A 14,976-nucleotide genomic window follows, 5' to 3' on the forward strand; every position below is an offset into this window, starting at 1 on the left:
AAAGAAAATTCCAGAAAATTCCAAAAAGCAAAACTTGAATTTGCCACATGCCTGGCGACTACTTACATAGCGTTTCCATTGTATTAGGCATCGTAAGTAATCTAGAGATGATTTAAAGTATACGCGAGGATGTGTGTAGGTTACATGCAAACACTGTGCCATTTTATATAAGGGACTTGAGCCTCCTCAGAATTTGGTGTCCACGGGGGTCCTGGAACCAATCCCCTGAGGATACCGAGGGGTGACTCTATTGTGTCCCAGAAGCAAAGGGTGGCAGCCAGAGGTGCATGGCTCCTACCTCCCATTAAGAGAACTTGCTTCAGCTGACTGACGGCCACCAACGGCTGTATCTTCAGATCTCCCACATCTTCAGGTCTGCCACAGTGTCCAGGCCAAGGCCACCCTTCCTCCAGGCAGCTCCTAATCAATGAGCTTGCCGAAAACCACTTCTGCTCGATTCTTCCGTGCTCCAGGCTTCCCACCGGCCTGGCTGAGAGGTTCAGAATTGCACTACAGTCAGATGCTCTTCCTACCTCCTTCCCTCCCTCTTTCCTCACACAGCCCTGCACTGCAGGTTGAAACCACCCACCTCCAGACTTCTAGTTAAGCCCAATAATAATTTATCTCTTTCAGTCAGATAGTTTGTTACTTAGAGATAAATGCATCCTAAACTGACACACCACCCACAGGCTGACAGGAAGAGACAAGCATGATGTCCACCAGATAACAGACTATAGGGTAGACAGTTTGTGAGGATTTTTTTTTTTTTAAATCCTCCCCTTAGGTAGCAGTCTAAGGGAAGGATATGAAACAAGAGGCTGGTTTAAAAACAGGAAAATATTTAATCCATCCCAAAACACAAAGAAATGAAGAGAACTACAGGAAAACTATCTACCTATGATGGAAGAAGGGTGTTACTGGTTTCAAGCTCTAATTCCTAAAATCTTGAGGCTTTGATGCATAGAAGAAAACTATCTTGTCCTTCAGCTACTCCCAGCTATTCAGAAATAAATTACATACATCTGTAAAAGAGTCCTGGCCTGCTAGAAGGGAGACAGACAGGAAGGAGAAAGAAGGATCCATCTACAATCAATTGATCAAAGACCAGCTGAGTGACAGCACAGAGCCATCCTAGGCAGAATGACCGGGGATGCTCTGGTGTGAACGAGGACACATAAAACCTGGGCTGGCTCAGGGGCTGGGCCATCAGCCTGTGCTCAGTATTCGTATTTCCATCTTCAGCCAAAGCCCCCTGGGAGCAAAGCTCTAGATGCCTCCTTCAAGCCCCCTGCTGGTTGGTTTCATCGTTATCTCGCCTCTTCCAAATCTGTAAGAAATGAATACAATAGATATTTAGGAGCTGGCATTCAATCCACAAATATTTATCAAGTACCTAAATCTGCGCTAGGCAATGGACAAACTATCACCCCACTTGTGTATTTGTTAAGTCCCCTGAAACTAACTCATAATCTTTCAGAAAATTCCTTCATTCAACTATCACTTTTCTACCCATCCTTCTCTTCCCATTCCAAACTCCTTTTCTAAAAAGTGACTCATAGTCAGACCTGCCACTTTAGACAAAGTCACCAAGGAAAGAGTTATCTCTGGAATGAGCAGCGTCTCCCTCCTTTTTTACAAAGCTATAGCATCTTCTTAGCCTCAGTCTTCCTTCTCTGCATGTACTAGGACAGTCAGAAAAAGAAGACAGAGATACTCTACTCCATGACCTCCCGACCCAGTGGAGAGGACAGTTACACTAGTCCAGCTGGTGCTCCACGAAGACAGGAGACGGTGCGGTGGGGTCATGAAAGAGTGCTGACTTTGCCCGGGGGACTGGGGAAGCTTCAGAGACAACTCCTAGCTGGCAGCCCGGATGGTTCTGGGCTCTTCCTCCTTGAAACCAGACCACACACTCGCAAAACTAACCTGGCTCACCGTAAGCAGAACCTCCTTGCTCACTCATCACTCTTCCCTGCTTCTCCACCCTTCTCTTCCCTGAAGGTCACTCCTGGGCTTCAAGGGCCATATAATCTGGTCCCACCACACTCCCCGGTGCATGTCAAAAGGCACCCAACCTAACTCAATCCCATTCCATGCCTTCACCTACATCACTGCTCTCACTGGACCCACGCTCCATCTCCTCGGTGCTCGTTGGAGTCTGCGGCCAACCCACCTGAATGTAAGCCTCCGACAGAGTGATCATCTGGGGAAGGATGTCAGTCACCTGGAGGTCTTGTAATTCATACCATTTGCCTGTCCCCTGCAGAGAGTACGAAGGGCTGGGTTAGTCTGCTCTCTGAAACTGAAAGGGTATGAGAGGGAAGGGATCACAGCCGAAAGCTAGAAAAATCAGAATAGTCACTAGACCATCACCCAGCAAGAGCTGTACGTAAAAGGGTGCACGGCCTCTGCCTGGCATCATTCAATTTTAAGACTTTTTAGGGTGTTCATCTTGGCAAACTCAATTCCTGCTGAGGACTCCTTGAAGTACAATGGAGTCTCAAACACTGTACGCCTTTTAAGGACAATAAAGAGAAAGAAGAGGAAGCCCTCTACTCCTCACCTAAGATGTCTCCCTGCTGCTCAGAAGTGACGGAATAGACACACTGACTTAGGAGGTGCAGTGTTAACCCAAAGTGGACATTCCCACCCCCGTCCCAGAGGACACAGCAAGTTGGTCAAGAAAAAGTGTCCTTGGTGGACACTGTCCACCGTACTAACCTGTTTCCTTTGGCCTAAAAAAACAGTGCTGCAAATACAGCAAAATCTACTTTCCTTCATGCTTCCATAAACAAGGGGGAAAGAGGGTTCTGGATTACGGCAGAGGCACCTCTGGAAGCTCACCAGCCCCACCCATCCCAACTTCTAAGAAACGCCAAAGACAAATACACTCCAGGAATTCTGGGTATTCCAGTAGTTCAGAACAGGAGACACAACAAAAGCTCAAGATCACATAATCAAGTCCCTATTCCCGGTAAAACCAAATATCTAGGTTCAAATCCCAATTCTACTGACTTCAGATAAATTATTCAAACTCTGAGCCTAGGTTCCTCACTTGTAAAAAGACGGCATTAATACCTATCTTGAAAGTGTGTTTTAAGGATATAAACGAGATGAACATACATGAGCACGTGGCATACTGTCTAGCACACAGCAAAGCGCTTGATGGACAGAGCTAGTTATTATTAAACCCATGGCCCCAGAAGACTAATCAAATTAGAACAATCTGTGCTAGTAATCTGTGTGATACCAAATATATCTTAAGCGCGTTTCAGCCATTTTCAGCAAATTCACAAAATTTTTTTAGCTGAAAGGGAACCTACACACCAGTGCTTTGTAAACTTTAATTTCATACCAATCAGAGGGTCTTGTTAACATGTAGACTGTGATTCAGGAGGTGTGGGAGGGGTCTGAGACTCTGCGATTTGTAACGAGTTCTTATATGATGTCAGTGCTGCTGGTAAGGATTCCACTCTAGGTGGTAAGGCTCTAGTCTAGGACAGTGCTTGTCAATCTTGGCTGCACACTGGAAATCTCCTGGGAACTTTAAAACATCATGATGCCTGGTTCCCACCTCCAGATAATCTAACGCAGTCTTAACTCTGACACTTTGGGCCAGAAAATTCTTTGCTGCGCAGGCAGCCTGTGCACTGTAAGATTATTTAGCAGCATCCCTGGCCTCTGCCCAGTTGAAAACCAACAGGCACAAATTATGTTGTTCTCGCGTAACTGGCCTGGGGTGGCCCAGGTGTCAGGAGTCTAAAATCTGCCCACAGGGGAGTCCCACGTGCAGCCAAAATTGAGAACCGTTGCCTTAAACTGACCACTGTCACCTCTATTACTTGCAGAATCCCAAGGTCAAGGATAAGAAAGAGCAAACTGAAAGGAGCGCCCTCTGAAGTGCCAAAGGAACACCACCTGCTCCTGCCACGGCCACCATGAGAAGTCAGCCCCACTCACATGATGAAGCACATGAATCCGGTAGGAGCCCTCAGAGGGCTTGCCGTCGTGTACAATGTTGGCGATGAGGTCGTAGGTGGTATTCTTGTGCACCGCCTGTACTTCTTCAGACAAGTACTCTCTCAGATCCACATTTCTGATGATGATGAAAATAAAGTGAAGATCAGACAAAGCCTACTAGGTTAGCCCTGTAGAGGTTAAATGTCTTACCCAAATGGACCATGAAGCTCTGGAACCCTATTTCAGGACCCTGTATCTAGGTGGGCTTGAAGAGCCATGGGAGCCCAGGTTTGTGGAAATTCATATAATCTGCCATAAAAATGAGTCAAACTGGGAAGACTGGCTCTATGGGAAAAGCACACTTTAAAAGCATGCTTAGGACAGGGAGATCAGCTCAGTGCTTTGTGACCACCTAGAAGGGTGGGATAGGGAGGGTGGGAGGGAGATGCAAAAGGGAGGAGATATGCGGATATATGTATGCGTATAGCTGATTCACTTTGTTGTAAGGCAGAAACTAACACACCATTGTAAAGCAATTATACTCCGACAAAGATGTTAAAAAAATAAATAAATAAAAAGTAAAAAATAAAAGCATGCTTAGGAACTTCTCTGGTGGTCCAATGGGTAAGACTCCACGCTCCCAATGCAGGGGGTCCAGGTTCGATCCCTGGTTGGGGAGCTAGATCCTGCATGCGTGCTGCAACTAAGAGTCCGCGTGCCGCAACAAAGATCCCATGTGCCGCAATTAAGACCCGGTGCAGCCAAAATAAATAAATAAACCAATCAATAAATAATAAATTTTTTAAAAAATCTAAAAAAAAAAGCCTAGCAGTCAAAAGTGCAGGGCCTGGAGTCATTCAGATCTGATCTGGAATCGGGGCTCTGCCACCTCAGAGCTGTGTTTGAGTTTAAGCAGGTGACGTAACCTAGGGCTCCTCTGTGAGAATGAGTGCCACCTTCTCCTCTGAGATGAGAACACGTGTAACCGCCCCACCCTCTGCCCTATCTGGGAATCAGCTGCAGCTGCAGTGTCAAGGGGACACCTGGTCTCTGGCCTTAGGCTATGAAAGGCTGATCATGTGGGTTGTCACTGTATATAATCACTGTAACAATTTCAATATGGCAAACCAGGCAGATCAATCCGACTTATTTTTTTCTTTGATCTTCTGGAACCTTATTTGTTTTTCTTTTAGTTAAATAAGCAAAAGGTTACAAGTAACAAAAATCCACCCTAGGTAGTTTAAGCACAAAAGGGGTATTTATTCAAGGGTTTCAGACTAGGAAATGCAGCTGAAACCAAGCACTGGAGAGGCAGCAAGATCCGAGAGGCACCTGCCCTCTTTTCTGCTTTGACATCAGCTTTACTCTTTTCCCACCCAGCTTTCTTTCCTTTATGGAACCCACACTGGCTACCCCACAGCTTCCAAATTTCTCAGTTCTGGTTGCCAAAAGAGACTACTGACTAGGTTCCTTCAACTGGGACTTAGAAATATAAAATTTATTTTTAATACCTGAACATTCATTTTTTAAAATATAGAGAAGCATTCTTGATGTACTTAGAATAAAACCTGCTTTTGTCTTTTATTTGTTGAATTCTGTCAGCTGAAGTATATACATGTACACCGGTTATTACGAAGTCAAGAGCTATAATAAATGCTTACTGTGAAGACTCCGATGACAATTACTAAGATCTCTCGAATAGCTAAATAGGGAAGTAGATTGACCGTTAACATGAATATTAAGAGAATGCTAACTACACTATTTTCAGGAAAAATATAACCTTCTGTAGCCTACAAATATTTATAAAAATTTAAATACAATGTAGAATAAGAGAGATTATATCCTATTTCTAATCGCTGTAGAACTGGCTGATGTGCTACCACTCAAAACACAAAACACAGTAATGTCATCTCTGGAAGGATTTACAATAAATGCTAATAGCAGTCACATCCAGTGGTCACTTCCAGATATGTATCTCCTTTTGAACTTTAGACTATGAATATATTATCTCTCCAAAAATACAAAAAGTTTTCAATGCAAACCATGTATTAATAAACATCTTTGTCCTAACTATACTATGTACCTTTCTATGTGTTCATGATAGCTATTTATTTCTACAGACTGACAGTGTCCCATATAGATCAAAGAGTCGTTGCTGCTTTTTGTTGGGTGTTTTGTTTTGTTTTGGCCCCTCAGCTTGCGGGATGCTGGTTCCCCCACCAAGGGTCAAACCCGGGCCCCGGCAGTGAGAGCGCTGAGTCCTAACCACTGGACTACCACGGAATTCCCTAAACAATCACTGGTAAAATAAAATTTAGATATGAGTCTGAGGAAACCCATGTGAGCTCTAGAAATGCCTCCCGGCTGCCAAAAACTGACTTCTTGTATGGTTTTCTCAGCTTTAACAACAGCTGTTCAGACTTCTCTGAATGAGTCCTAGAGAAATCTTCAGAAGTATTTATACTCAAGTTTCCATGACTGAAACGAAACTGTTTAAGTGACAAAAGGGAATAAATACATGTTAAATCATTTGTTTTAGAAAACAGTCAACGGAGCAAACCATACTCATCCGCCAATCAGAACTGTCCAATTTTGAGACCACCTAAGTAGCTGGAAGTGAAACTTGAAACCTGTGCTCCAGAAACCCTACCTCCAAATGAGCAGAGGGTCCTAATCCCTGCAAGTCTGAATCAATCTCTGGTAAAAAGAAGATGTGTTATGAGTAAAACACAGGAGAAGAATTAGGTCTGATAAGGGTCCTCTTCAAGAAGCGGGGACCTTGGCTAACCTAGAACCATATTAGTCTAAAAGTAATGACAGTGCACAAAGTAATTACAGTACAGGTTTCCAGAATCAATCACACAGTTTGATGTTCTCTAAAACTGACTGGTTGAGAAGTAACCTTTTCTGACTGGTTGAGAAGTAACCTTTTTCTCAACTTCTCCAAAGCTTTCTGAAAGACAAACTACTGAAGTCAGTTACCAAAAATCCAAATGCAACTGGTGGCAAAATAAACATACTACAGGTCCAATATAAAAGAACTGCCGGAGTAAGGAAATTTCTGTGGTGACTGAGCAGGAACTACCACCAACACATAGTCCTTCCTCTGGAGCTGCCCTGGAGTCAAGAGCGCTCCTTCCTTCCAGGAACAAACTGGTGACTGTGGCAATTCACAGAAGCCCAGTTCTGAACTAAAACCCTGATACACAGACTTTCAAGGAAAGCCCCTCTGTGGTCCTACGCAAGTTGGCAGAGGGCTGACCTTCATGTGCCCCAATTTCATTCTACTTGTCACACAAACACAATACTAGAGAAGAACAGGATGAAAAGTGTGTGAAAAGAGAAAAAGAAGTTCTCCTGTAATCCTAACTACAAAGGTTTTCTCTCCTCAACCCCCACTGTTAAGAGTCCTGGTGATGATGGAACCAGAAACAATAAAATGTTACACCTGGGGCTTCCCTGGTGGCGCAGTGGTTGAGAGTCCGCCTGCCGATGCAGGGGACACGGGTTCGTGCCCTGGTCTGGGAAGATTCCACATGCCGCGGAGCGTCTGGGCCTGTGAGCCATGGCCGCTGAGCCTGCGCGTCCGGAGCCTGTGCTCCGCAACGGGAGAGGCCACAACAGTGAGAAGCCCGCGTACCACACACACACACACACACACACACACACACACACACACACACAAAAATGTTACACCTGGAAGGACCCCTAGGGCTCATCTAGTCCAAGCTTCTCATTTAATCCAGGAGAGAATATGCAAATGACCTGCCCAAGGCCACATGGCTAGGATGGCACAGAACTCTGACTTCTTTAATATTAGTTACTACCCTCTTAAACACTACACAGAATTAAGAACCAGTACTGGGACTTCGCTGGTGGAGCAATGGTTAAGAATCCACCTGCCAATACAGGGGACACGGGTTCGATCCCTGGTCCGGGAAGATGCCACATGCCGCGGAGCAACTAAGCCCAAGCACCACAACTACTGAAACCTGCGCGCCTAGAGCCCGTGCTCCACAACAAGAGAAGCCACCGCAATGAGAAGCCCGCGACCGCAAAGAAGAGCAGCCCCCGCTCGCTGCAACTGGAGAAAGCCTGCGTGCAGCAACGAAGACCTAACGCAGCCAAAAATAAATAAATAAAATAAATAAATTTATTAAAAAAAAAAAACCGGTACTATTTTCAAAGGAGAACACTGGCAGTCCTGGAGCAGTCTGGACATCTGGAAAATGGAAGCAATGGAGGTAGAAAGACAAGAGAAGAAGATGAACATTTGCCCCTTACAGCTCCCAACTACTTTCTAAGGTTTAAAAACACCACACTTCTGAGCTATTACAGCACGGTAATCCTATCATCCATCCATCCAAATCGTTCTCAGTAAGAAACCACCTTAGGGCTCCGCTCTTACCTTATCTAAAAGCCCACACACAGACCCACATTTCTTCCTGCCAGCCCCGCCACCAGGCTTCTCCATGTTCTCAGAGAGATCATCTTCAGAGTGGGAAAAACCATGTCTCTTGAGAACTGGAAACCAACTGTCTACCTCCAAAAGGGTCTTGCAGGAGCCTTCTGCGACTCCTCCAAATGTCCCATTAGAACACTCATAAATGTCTGCAAAAAGACAACTACGTGATCAATTAAAAATAAGACTATACATCAAAATGTATAACGTCCTCATCAATAGGGAGAAACTGAACACATTTCAGACTTTATCCTCTAGGGAAGAAATAAGGTAGTAGGGCCCCAAGAAAGCAAGACAAATCTAGAGTCATCCCCACTGTCCATCCATAACTATAGCATACGAGATGCAATGACCAGAAAACAGATGGACAGACTAACTGCTCAGGATTATCTTCAAAGCCAGGAGAATCCTACCTGTCCTACCCTACTTTTACCAACTGTTTTTCCCTTTACTGAAAGACTACAATTCCCAGCAAGCAACAGGAGAGAAGAAAAAGGAGGAACTGCCTGCAGGGAAATATCCATCTTTGAGGCCCCTAAAATATCTCTATCCTTCCAATAAAAACTCTTAACTTATGTAGTGTAGGTAGGTGCCTTGCAATCTCCAACTAAGACAGTCCAAAACTAAGAGTGGCACAAAGATATAAAAAGAAATTCAAGCTCATGCCCCCTAAGAGGAAGTGAAGGAGGGGAACACTCACGTAATAGGGAAGTTGACAATAGTCGGATTCTTCTCCACAAAGAAATTGTTCTTAGTGAATCTCTTAATACAAAAGATTAAATATGGAGGCAGCTTGGTGAGCTGGAAGCGCTTTAGAAAGTTCTCCTTGTATGTCTTATATTCCTAGAGAGAGAAAAAAAATTATCAAATTAGAGCAGGGACATGAGTTTTGTTCTGGCTTGTTTGAGTGTTTTTTGTTGTTGTTTTTTTTTTTTTAATTTATTTTTTGTGATACGCGGGCCTCTCACTGTTGTGGCCTCTCCCGTTGCGGAGCACAGGCTCCGGCCACGCAGGCTCAGCGGCCATGGCTCACGGGCGCAGCTCCTCCACGGCATGTGCGATCTTCCCGGACCGGGGCATGAACCCGCGTCCCCTGCATCAGCAGGCGGACTCTCAACCACTGCGCCACCAGGGAAGCCCTTGTTTGGGGTTTTTTAATATAATTTTGCCTTACATGTAGAATTCAGAAGACACCTGATCCCAGAAACCACCTACAAGGCTGAGGAGTAGCTGTTTAGCTACGGCTAAAATACCTCAACTGTGGGCTGCATTTCAGCCAGCACACAATCATACTGTTGAACTCCAACCACAGTATGGATATTCCTTTCTATAAGGAAAACAAAAATGTCAAGTGAAAAAGAGGATTTGTTAAAAGCTCAGAATTTAAAAACCATGAGAGTCTCACTTAATTCAAAATAAAGAAGAGCTTCCTGACCACTAGACACATGCACGGTGCAACAGGCACTTAGGAGGCAGCGAGGAGCCCCTCATCACTGAGGGTTTTCCAGCAGAGCTGTCAACTGACATCCCACGTTCCTTCCTCCTCAAAGGCCCCGAGACTGGTGGGTCAAGTGCAATCTGTTGGGCAACACTCACTGAGGCCTCACTCAGCACGTTTGAGGGGATGGAGTGGTGGGGGCCCAGGACATTCTCCTCAGCCCAAGAGGCTTAAAAACTAGTGAACATATATTTACTTTTCCTTAACACAAACACAATGTAGTACAGTAAAAACTAAGAGATAGGAATGAAAAGCTAATCATAATCAGAGAGGAAATACCAATGAGACCATCACTCTCTAGAGAGTCACATCACAAGAAAAGACAACTACAGATCAATATTTCTATGAACATGGACGCCAAAATCCTCAACAAAATACTAGCAAACCAATTCCAACATAAACAACAACAAAGACTTATACACCAATTATACATGACCAAGTATGACTTATCCAGGAATACAAAGGTAGCTTAACATCCAAAAATCAATTAATGTAATGTACCATTTCATATTAATAAAATAATAAGGCAATAAATAGGAATAACCGAAAACCATACAATCATCCCATTAGACACAAAAAAGCATTTGACAAAATCCAACACCTTATCATGAGAAAAACACTCAATAAACTACAGATAGGAAGAACTTCCTCAACCTGATAAAGGGTATCTATGAAAAATCCACAGCTAACATCATACTTACTGGTGAAAGCCTGGATGCGCTCCCTTCAGATCAGGTACGACATAAGGATGTCTGCATTTACCACTTCTATTCAACACTGTACTAGAGGTTCCAGCCACAGCAATTAGGCAATAAAACGTGAATAAGTAAATAAGAAGCATCCAGATTGGAAAGGAAGAAATAAAACTATCTCTGTTTGCAGATGACATGATCTTGTATGTGGAAAATCCTAAGAAATCCACTTTAAAAGTCTGGCAAGGTTGCAGGATACAAAATCAATATACAAAAATCAACTGTATTTCTACACACATGCAATTAACAAGCCAAAACTAAACTTAAGAAAGCAACTCCATTTATAATGGCATCAAAAAGAATAAAATATTTAGGAATAAACTCAAAAGTTCAAAACATACTCTGAAAACTATAAAACATTGTTGAAAGAAATTAAAGAAGATAAATAAATAGAAAAACACCCCATGTTTATGAATCAGAAGACTTCTATTATTAAGACGGCAATAATTGTCAAACTAATCTACAGATTCAACACAATCCCTGTCAGAATGCCAGCTAGCTTCTTTGTAGAAATCCACAAGCTGAGCCTCAAATCTGAATGTGCAAGGAATTGTAAGGAACCCAAAACAGCCAGAACTATCTTGAAAAAGAACAAAGTCAGAGGATTCACAGTTTCTGATTTCAAAACTAACTACAAAGCAGTAATAACCAAGACTCTGGTCCTGACATATACGTCAACGGAATAAAATTGAGAGTCCGGAAATAAACCCATGTGTCTATGGTCAAATGATTTTTCAACAAGGGTGCCAAGACCATTCAATGCGAAAAGAATAGTCTTTTCAACAAATAGTACTAGGACAACTAGACAGTCAGTCATATGCAAAAGAATAAAGTTGGACCTTGTACTTTATACCATATACTAAACTTTAAAATGAATTAAAGCCCTGAAATGTTAAGAGCTGAAACTACCAAAGTCTTAGATGAAAACACAAGAGTAAATCTTCATGACCTGGGATTTAACAATGGATTCTTACATATGACAACAAAAGCACACACTATAAAAGAAAAACTAGACGGTATTTCAACAAAATTAAAACTGTTATGCCTCAAATGATACTATCAAGAGGGTGAAAATGCAAGCCACAGAATGGGAGAAAATATTTGCAAATCATACATTTGATAAGGGACTGGTATCTAGATCATATACAGAATTCTTACAACTCAATAATAAAAAATAGATAAATAACCTAATTTTTAAAATGCACAAAGGATCTAAATAAACATTTCCCCAAAGATGATATGCAAATGTCCAATGAGCACATGAAAAAATGGTTAACATCATTAGTCATCAGGGAAATACAAATCAAAACCATAATGAGATACCACTTCACACCTACTAGGATGCCTATAATCTAGAAGATGAACAATAACAAACACTGGTGAAGATGTAGAGAAACTGGAACACTCACACACTGGTGGTAGGAACATAACATAGTGCAGCCACTTTGGAAGACAGTCTGGCAGTTCTTCAAATGGCTAACCGTAAGAGTTACCATATGACTCAGCAATTCCACTCCCCAATACCCACCCAACAGAAATGAAAACATGTCCACACAAAAACCTGTAGACTGGTATTTATAGTAGCATTATTCATAACAGCAGAAAGGTGAAAACAACTCCAGATGTCCATCAGCTGATGAATGAATAAACAAAATGTGGTGCATTCATACAATGGGATGTTATTTGGCTGCAAAAAGGAATGAAGTACTGATAGATGCTACAACATGAATGAACCCTGAAAACGCTGTATACTAGGTGAAAGAAGCAAATCACAAAAGACCACATATTATATGAAATGTCCAGAAGAGGCAAATCTACAGAGGCAGAAAGTAGATTAGTAGTTGTCTAGGGCTGGGGGAGACAAGGGGGTTGGAATGATAACTAAAGGGCGATAAAAAACATCGATGATGAAAATGTTCTAAAGCTGACTCTGGTGGTGGTTGCAAAGATCTGTGAATGTAGGAAAAAACCACTGAACTGTAAACTTTAAATCACTTAATTATATGGTGCTGTAAATTGTATCTCCATAGAACTGCTACTTTTTAAAAAACTAAGTTCCCTTGCCACATGATGAGTAACCTGACAGCGCTGGAGAAATAAAAACTTTCCCGCTCTAGCACACATACCACAGCCACACCTGCTTTTAAGTAAATTTCTGATCATCTAAGGGTATAAGCACTACTGGAAAAAACGTCTTTTTGGTGATATGAAGTAACTCATCTCTGCGTGACTGAAATAAAATACTGTACTAAAAGCAAAGAAAAATTTTTAATCAAGTAAATGCCAAGAGATTTCACTGCCCACATCTGTGTCTATGAACAAGTTGACATCATGAAGCCCTAGTTTTAATTATCTCAGAGTAGTGAAGGATAGACAGATTTAACACCTAAATGATGTCATAGCCTAACTTGAAAAGGTTTCTCTGGAATTTATGAGAAAATACGGGGGGGAAGGATTTCACCCTGGACATCAGTACCACATTCACACAGCAAGGTGTTAGCTAAACTCACATTACAAGAGCACTATTAACCAATTTTATTGGGTTCAAAGTTTTGTTTGTGTAAGTTTGTTATAATTTAATACGTGCTTAAAAGCTGTAGGTATAAAAGGCTTATACCAACATTGATGTTTATACTATTTTAAGTAATATTATAATAATAATAAATTTAAATCAATCCTGAGGGTCCACGGGAATCTTAATATTACTTAAGTTTGAACAAACAGTAATAATAGGGACCATGTGGCACAGTTGAAAAAGTCAGATGAAAATATCCCCAGCTCTGTCATTTAAAACCAACATAAACTAAAACCAAATAAAATAAACTGAACTAGATGAGCCCCAAGGTCTTTTGCCTCCCCAAAATGAAATGAGCCTAAGAAACAGGCTAGATACTTTAGGTTACCTATCTCTATGCGTGTGTGTGTGCGTGTGTGAGAGAGAGCAAGAGAAGGGGATGGGGGTGGTGGGGAGAAATGGGCATTTACTATCTGAAAACCAATGAACCTTAGCTAAAAAAGAGAGCAGAAAGGGTTTGGAATGAGGCATCAAGTTAAAAAAAAAAGAACCAAAGTTAAAAAGTTTAAAAGAATCAAAAAGGATTAAATTTGTCTAGGATGAAGAAGGGAATTAAACCGAGAAACGGTTAACTCAGCAGATAAAAAGAAACCTTTAATTTGATGCAGAGCAATGGTAGAACAAGAATAAATTTTTTCATTGTATTTTAGTTTTGTTTTTTTTTCCACTTTAATACTGATGTCATGTTTTTTAAAAGACGGGAGCCTTTCGTACTTTTGTGAGTTCCTACTATCCTAAATACCCCCTTCCTTTCTCCATACTACCCAGAGGCACTGTAACTCAAGTTAAGAGTTGGGGGTGAAACATCAGGAAGTCTGGGAGGCTCAATAAACACAATATACTTTAAAATAAACGCATTACATAGACATGTGGCAATTTCCAAGTATAAAAAGAAACATGTCAAGAGAGAGAACGGGGTATCAGCAGGGCAGGTGTGCTAATGGGCTACCTTCTCAGTGATGCCGTTGAACTTGGCCAAGATGTTGAAGAGCGGCACCTGGGGGATAATGAGCTGCTCCTTCTCGTCCTTGTAGAGGGGGGCAGTAGGAAGGTCCAGCGTCAGGTACATAAACGTGGACTCCACCATCGTCTCTTGGTACTCATCATTGTGGAGCAGCTGCTCTTTTTCTTCTGCTGGCTAGCAGTGAGGGAGAAGCAAAAGTAGGGAAGGAGTGTGAGCAGAGTGGAGAACACCACAGATGGAAAGAAACGATGTTTCTATTACATTTACTTCATTTAATATTGAAGTGAACCAAGAGGGGTGCCCAAGAGACTGGGCAGTTTCACGTGCAGTTGTACCTGTTTAGATTAATGCAAAAACCGGGCTTCCATCTTCAGAGAGATTTTATTTAAATACCAGACTCTTTTAAAAGTTTTTAGATGATTTAGAAAGCTTATCTGAGCTTTCTGGAAAAAACACGCCAGCACCACCCAGTGGCCAGAACACTGAAATCAGTCATCCCTCGGTATCTATGGTTGGTTCCAGGAGCTGCCTTGGATACCAAAATCCACAGATGCTCAAATCCTATAGTTGGCCCTCCATATCCACAGATTCCGCATCCTCGGATTCAACCAACTGCTAAACGTAAACGTAGTAGTTTTATGTATTAAAAAAAAATCCATGTATAAGTGAACCAGTGCAGTTCAAACCTGTGTTGTTCAAAGGTCAACTGTTATATCCAACCACTACCTCCCAAACTAAAGCACACTGGTGCAACAGGAACCTAGA

The 14,976-nt window shown here is 42.2% G+C and overlaps 1 protein-coding gene across 6 annotated transcripts in view; it reads right to left on the reverse strand.

Moving 5' to 3' along the window:
• Positions 1–822: 822 nt before the first annotated feature.
• Positions 823–14,976, reverse strand: part of USP39 (ubiquitin specific peptidase 39) — a 30,247-nt gene continuing 16,093 nt past the window's right edge. For all 6 annotated transcript variants that reach the window (XM_019942190.3, XM_019942197.3, XM_019942200.3 and 3 more), the window contains 5 exons: positions 14,197–14,385; positions 9,123–9,265; positions 3,961–4,096; positions 2,174–2,260; positions 823–1,327 (listed from right to left, as the gene is read on the reverse strand). In XM_019942190.3, coding sequence (XP_019797749.1) covers positions 1,280–1,327; positions 2,174–2,260; positions 3,961–4,096; positions 9,123–9,265; positions 14,197–14,385 — 603 coding nt within the window. In that variant the 3' untranslated portion in view covers positions 823–1,279. The remainder of the gene's footprint in view (positions 1,328–2,173; positions 2,261–3,960; positions 4,097–9,122; positions 9,266–14,196; positions 14,386–14,976) is intronic.

The sequence above is a fragment of the Tursiops truncatus genome, chromosome 14 (assembly GCF_011762595.2).
Source record: "Tursiops truncatus isolate mTurTru1 chromosome 14, mTurTru1.mat.Y, whole genome shotgun sequence".
Classification (NCBI taxonomy): domain Eukaryota; kingdom Metazoa; phylum Chordata; class Mammalia; order Artiodactyla; family Delphinidae; genus Tursiops; species Tursiops truncatus.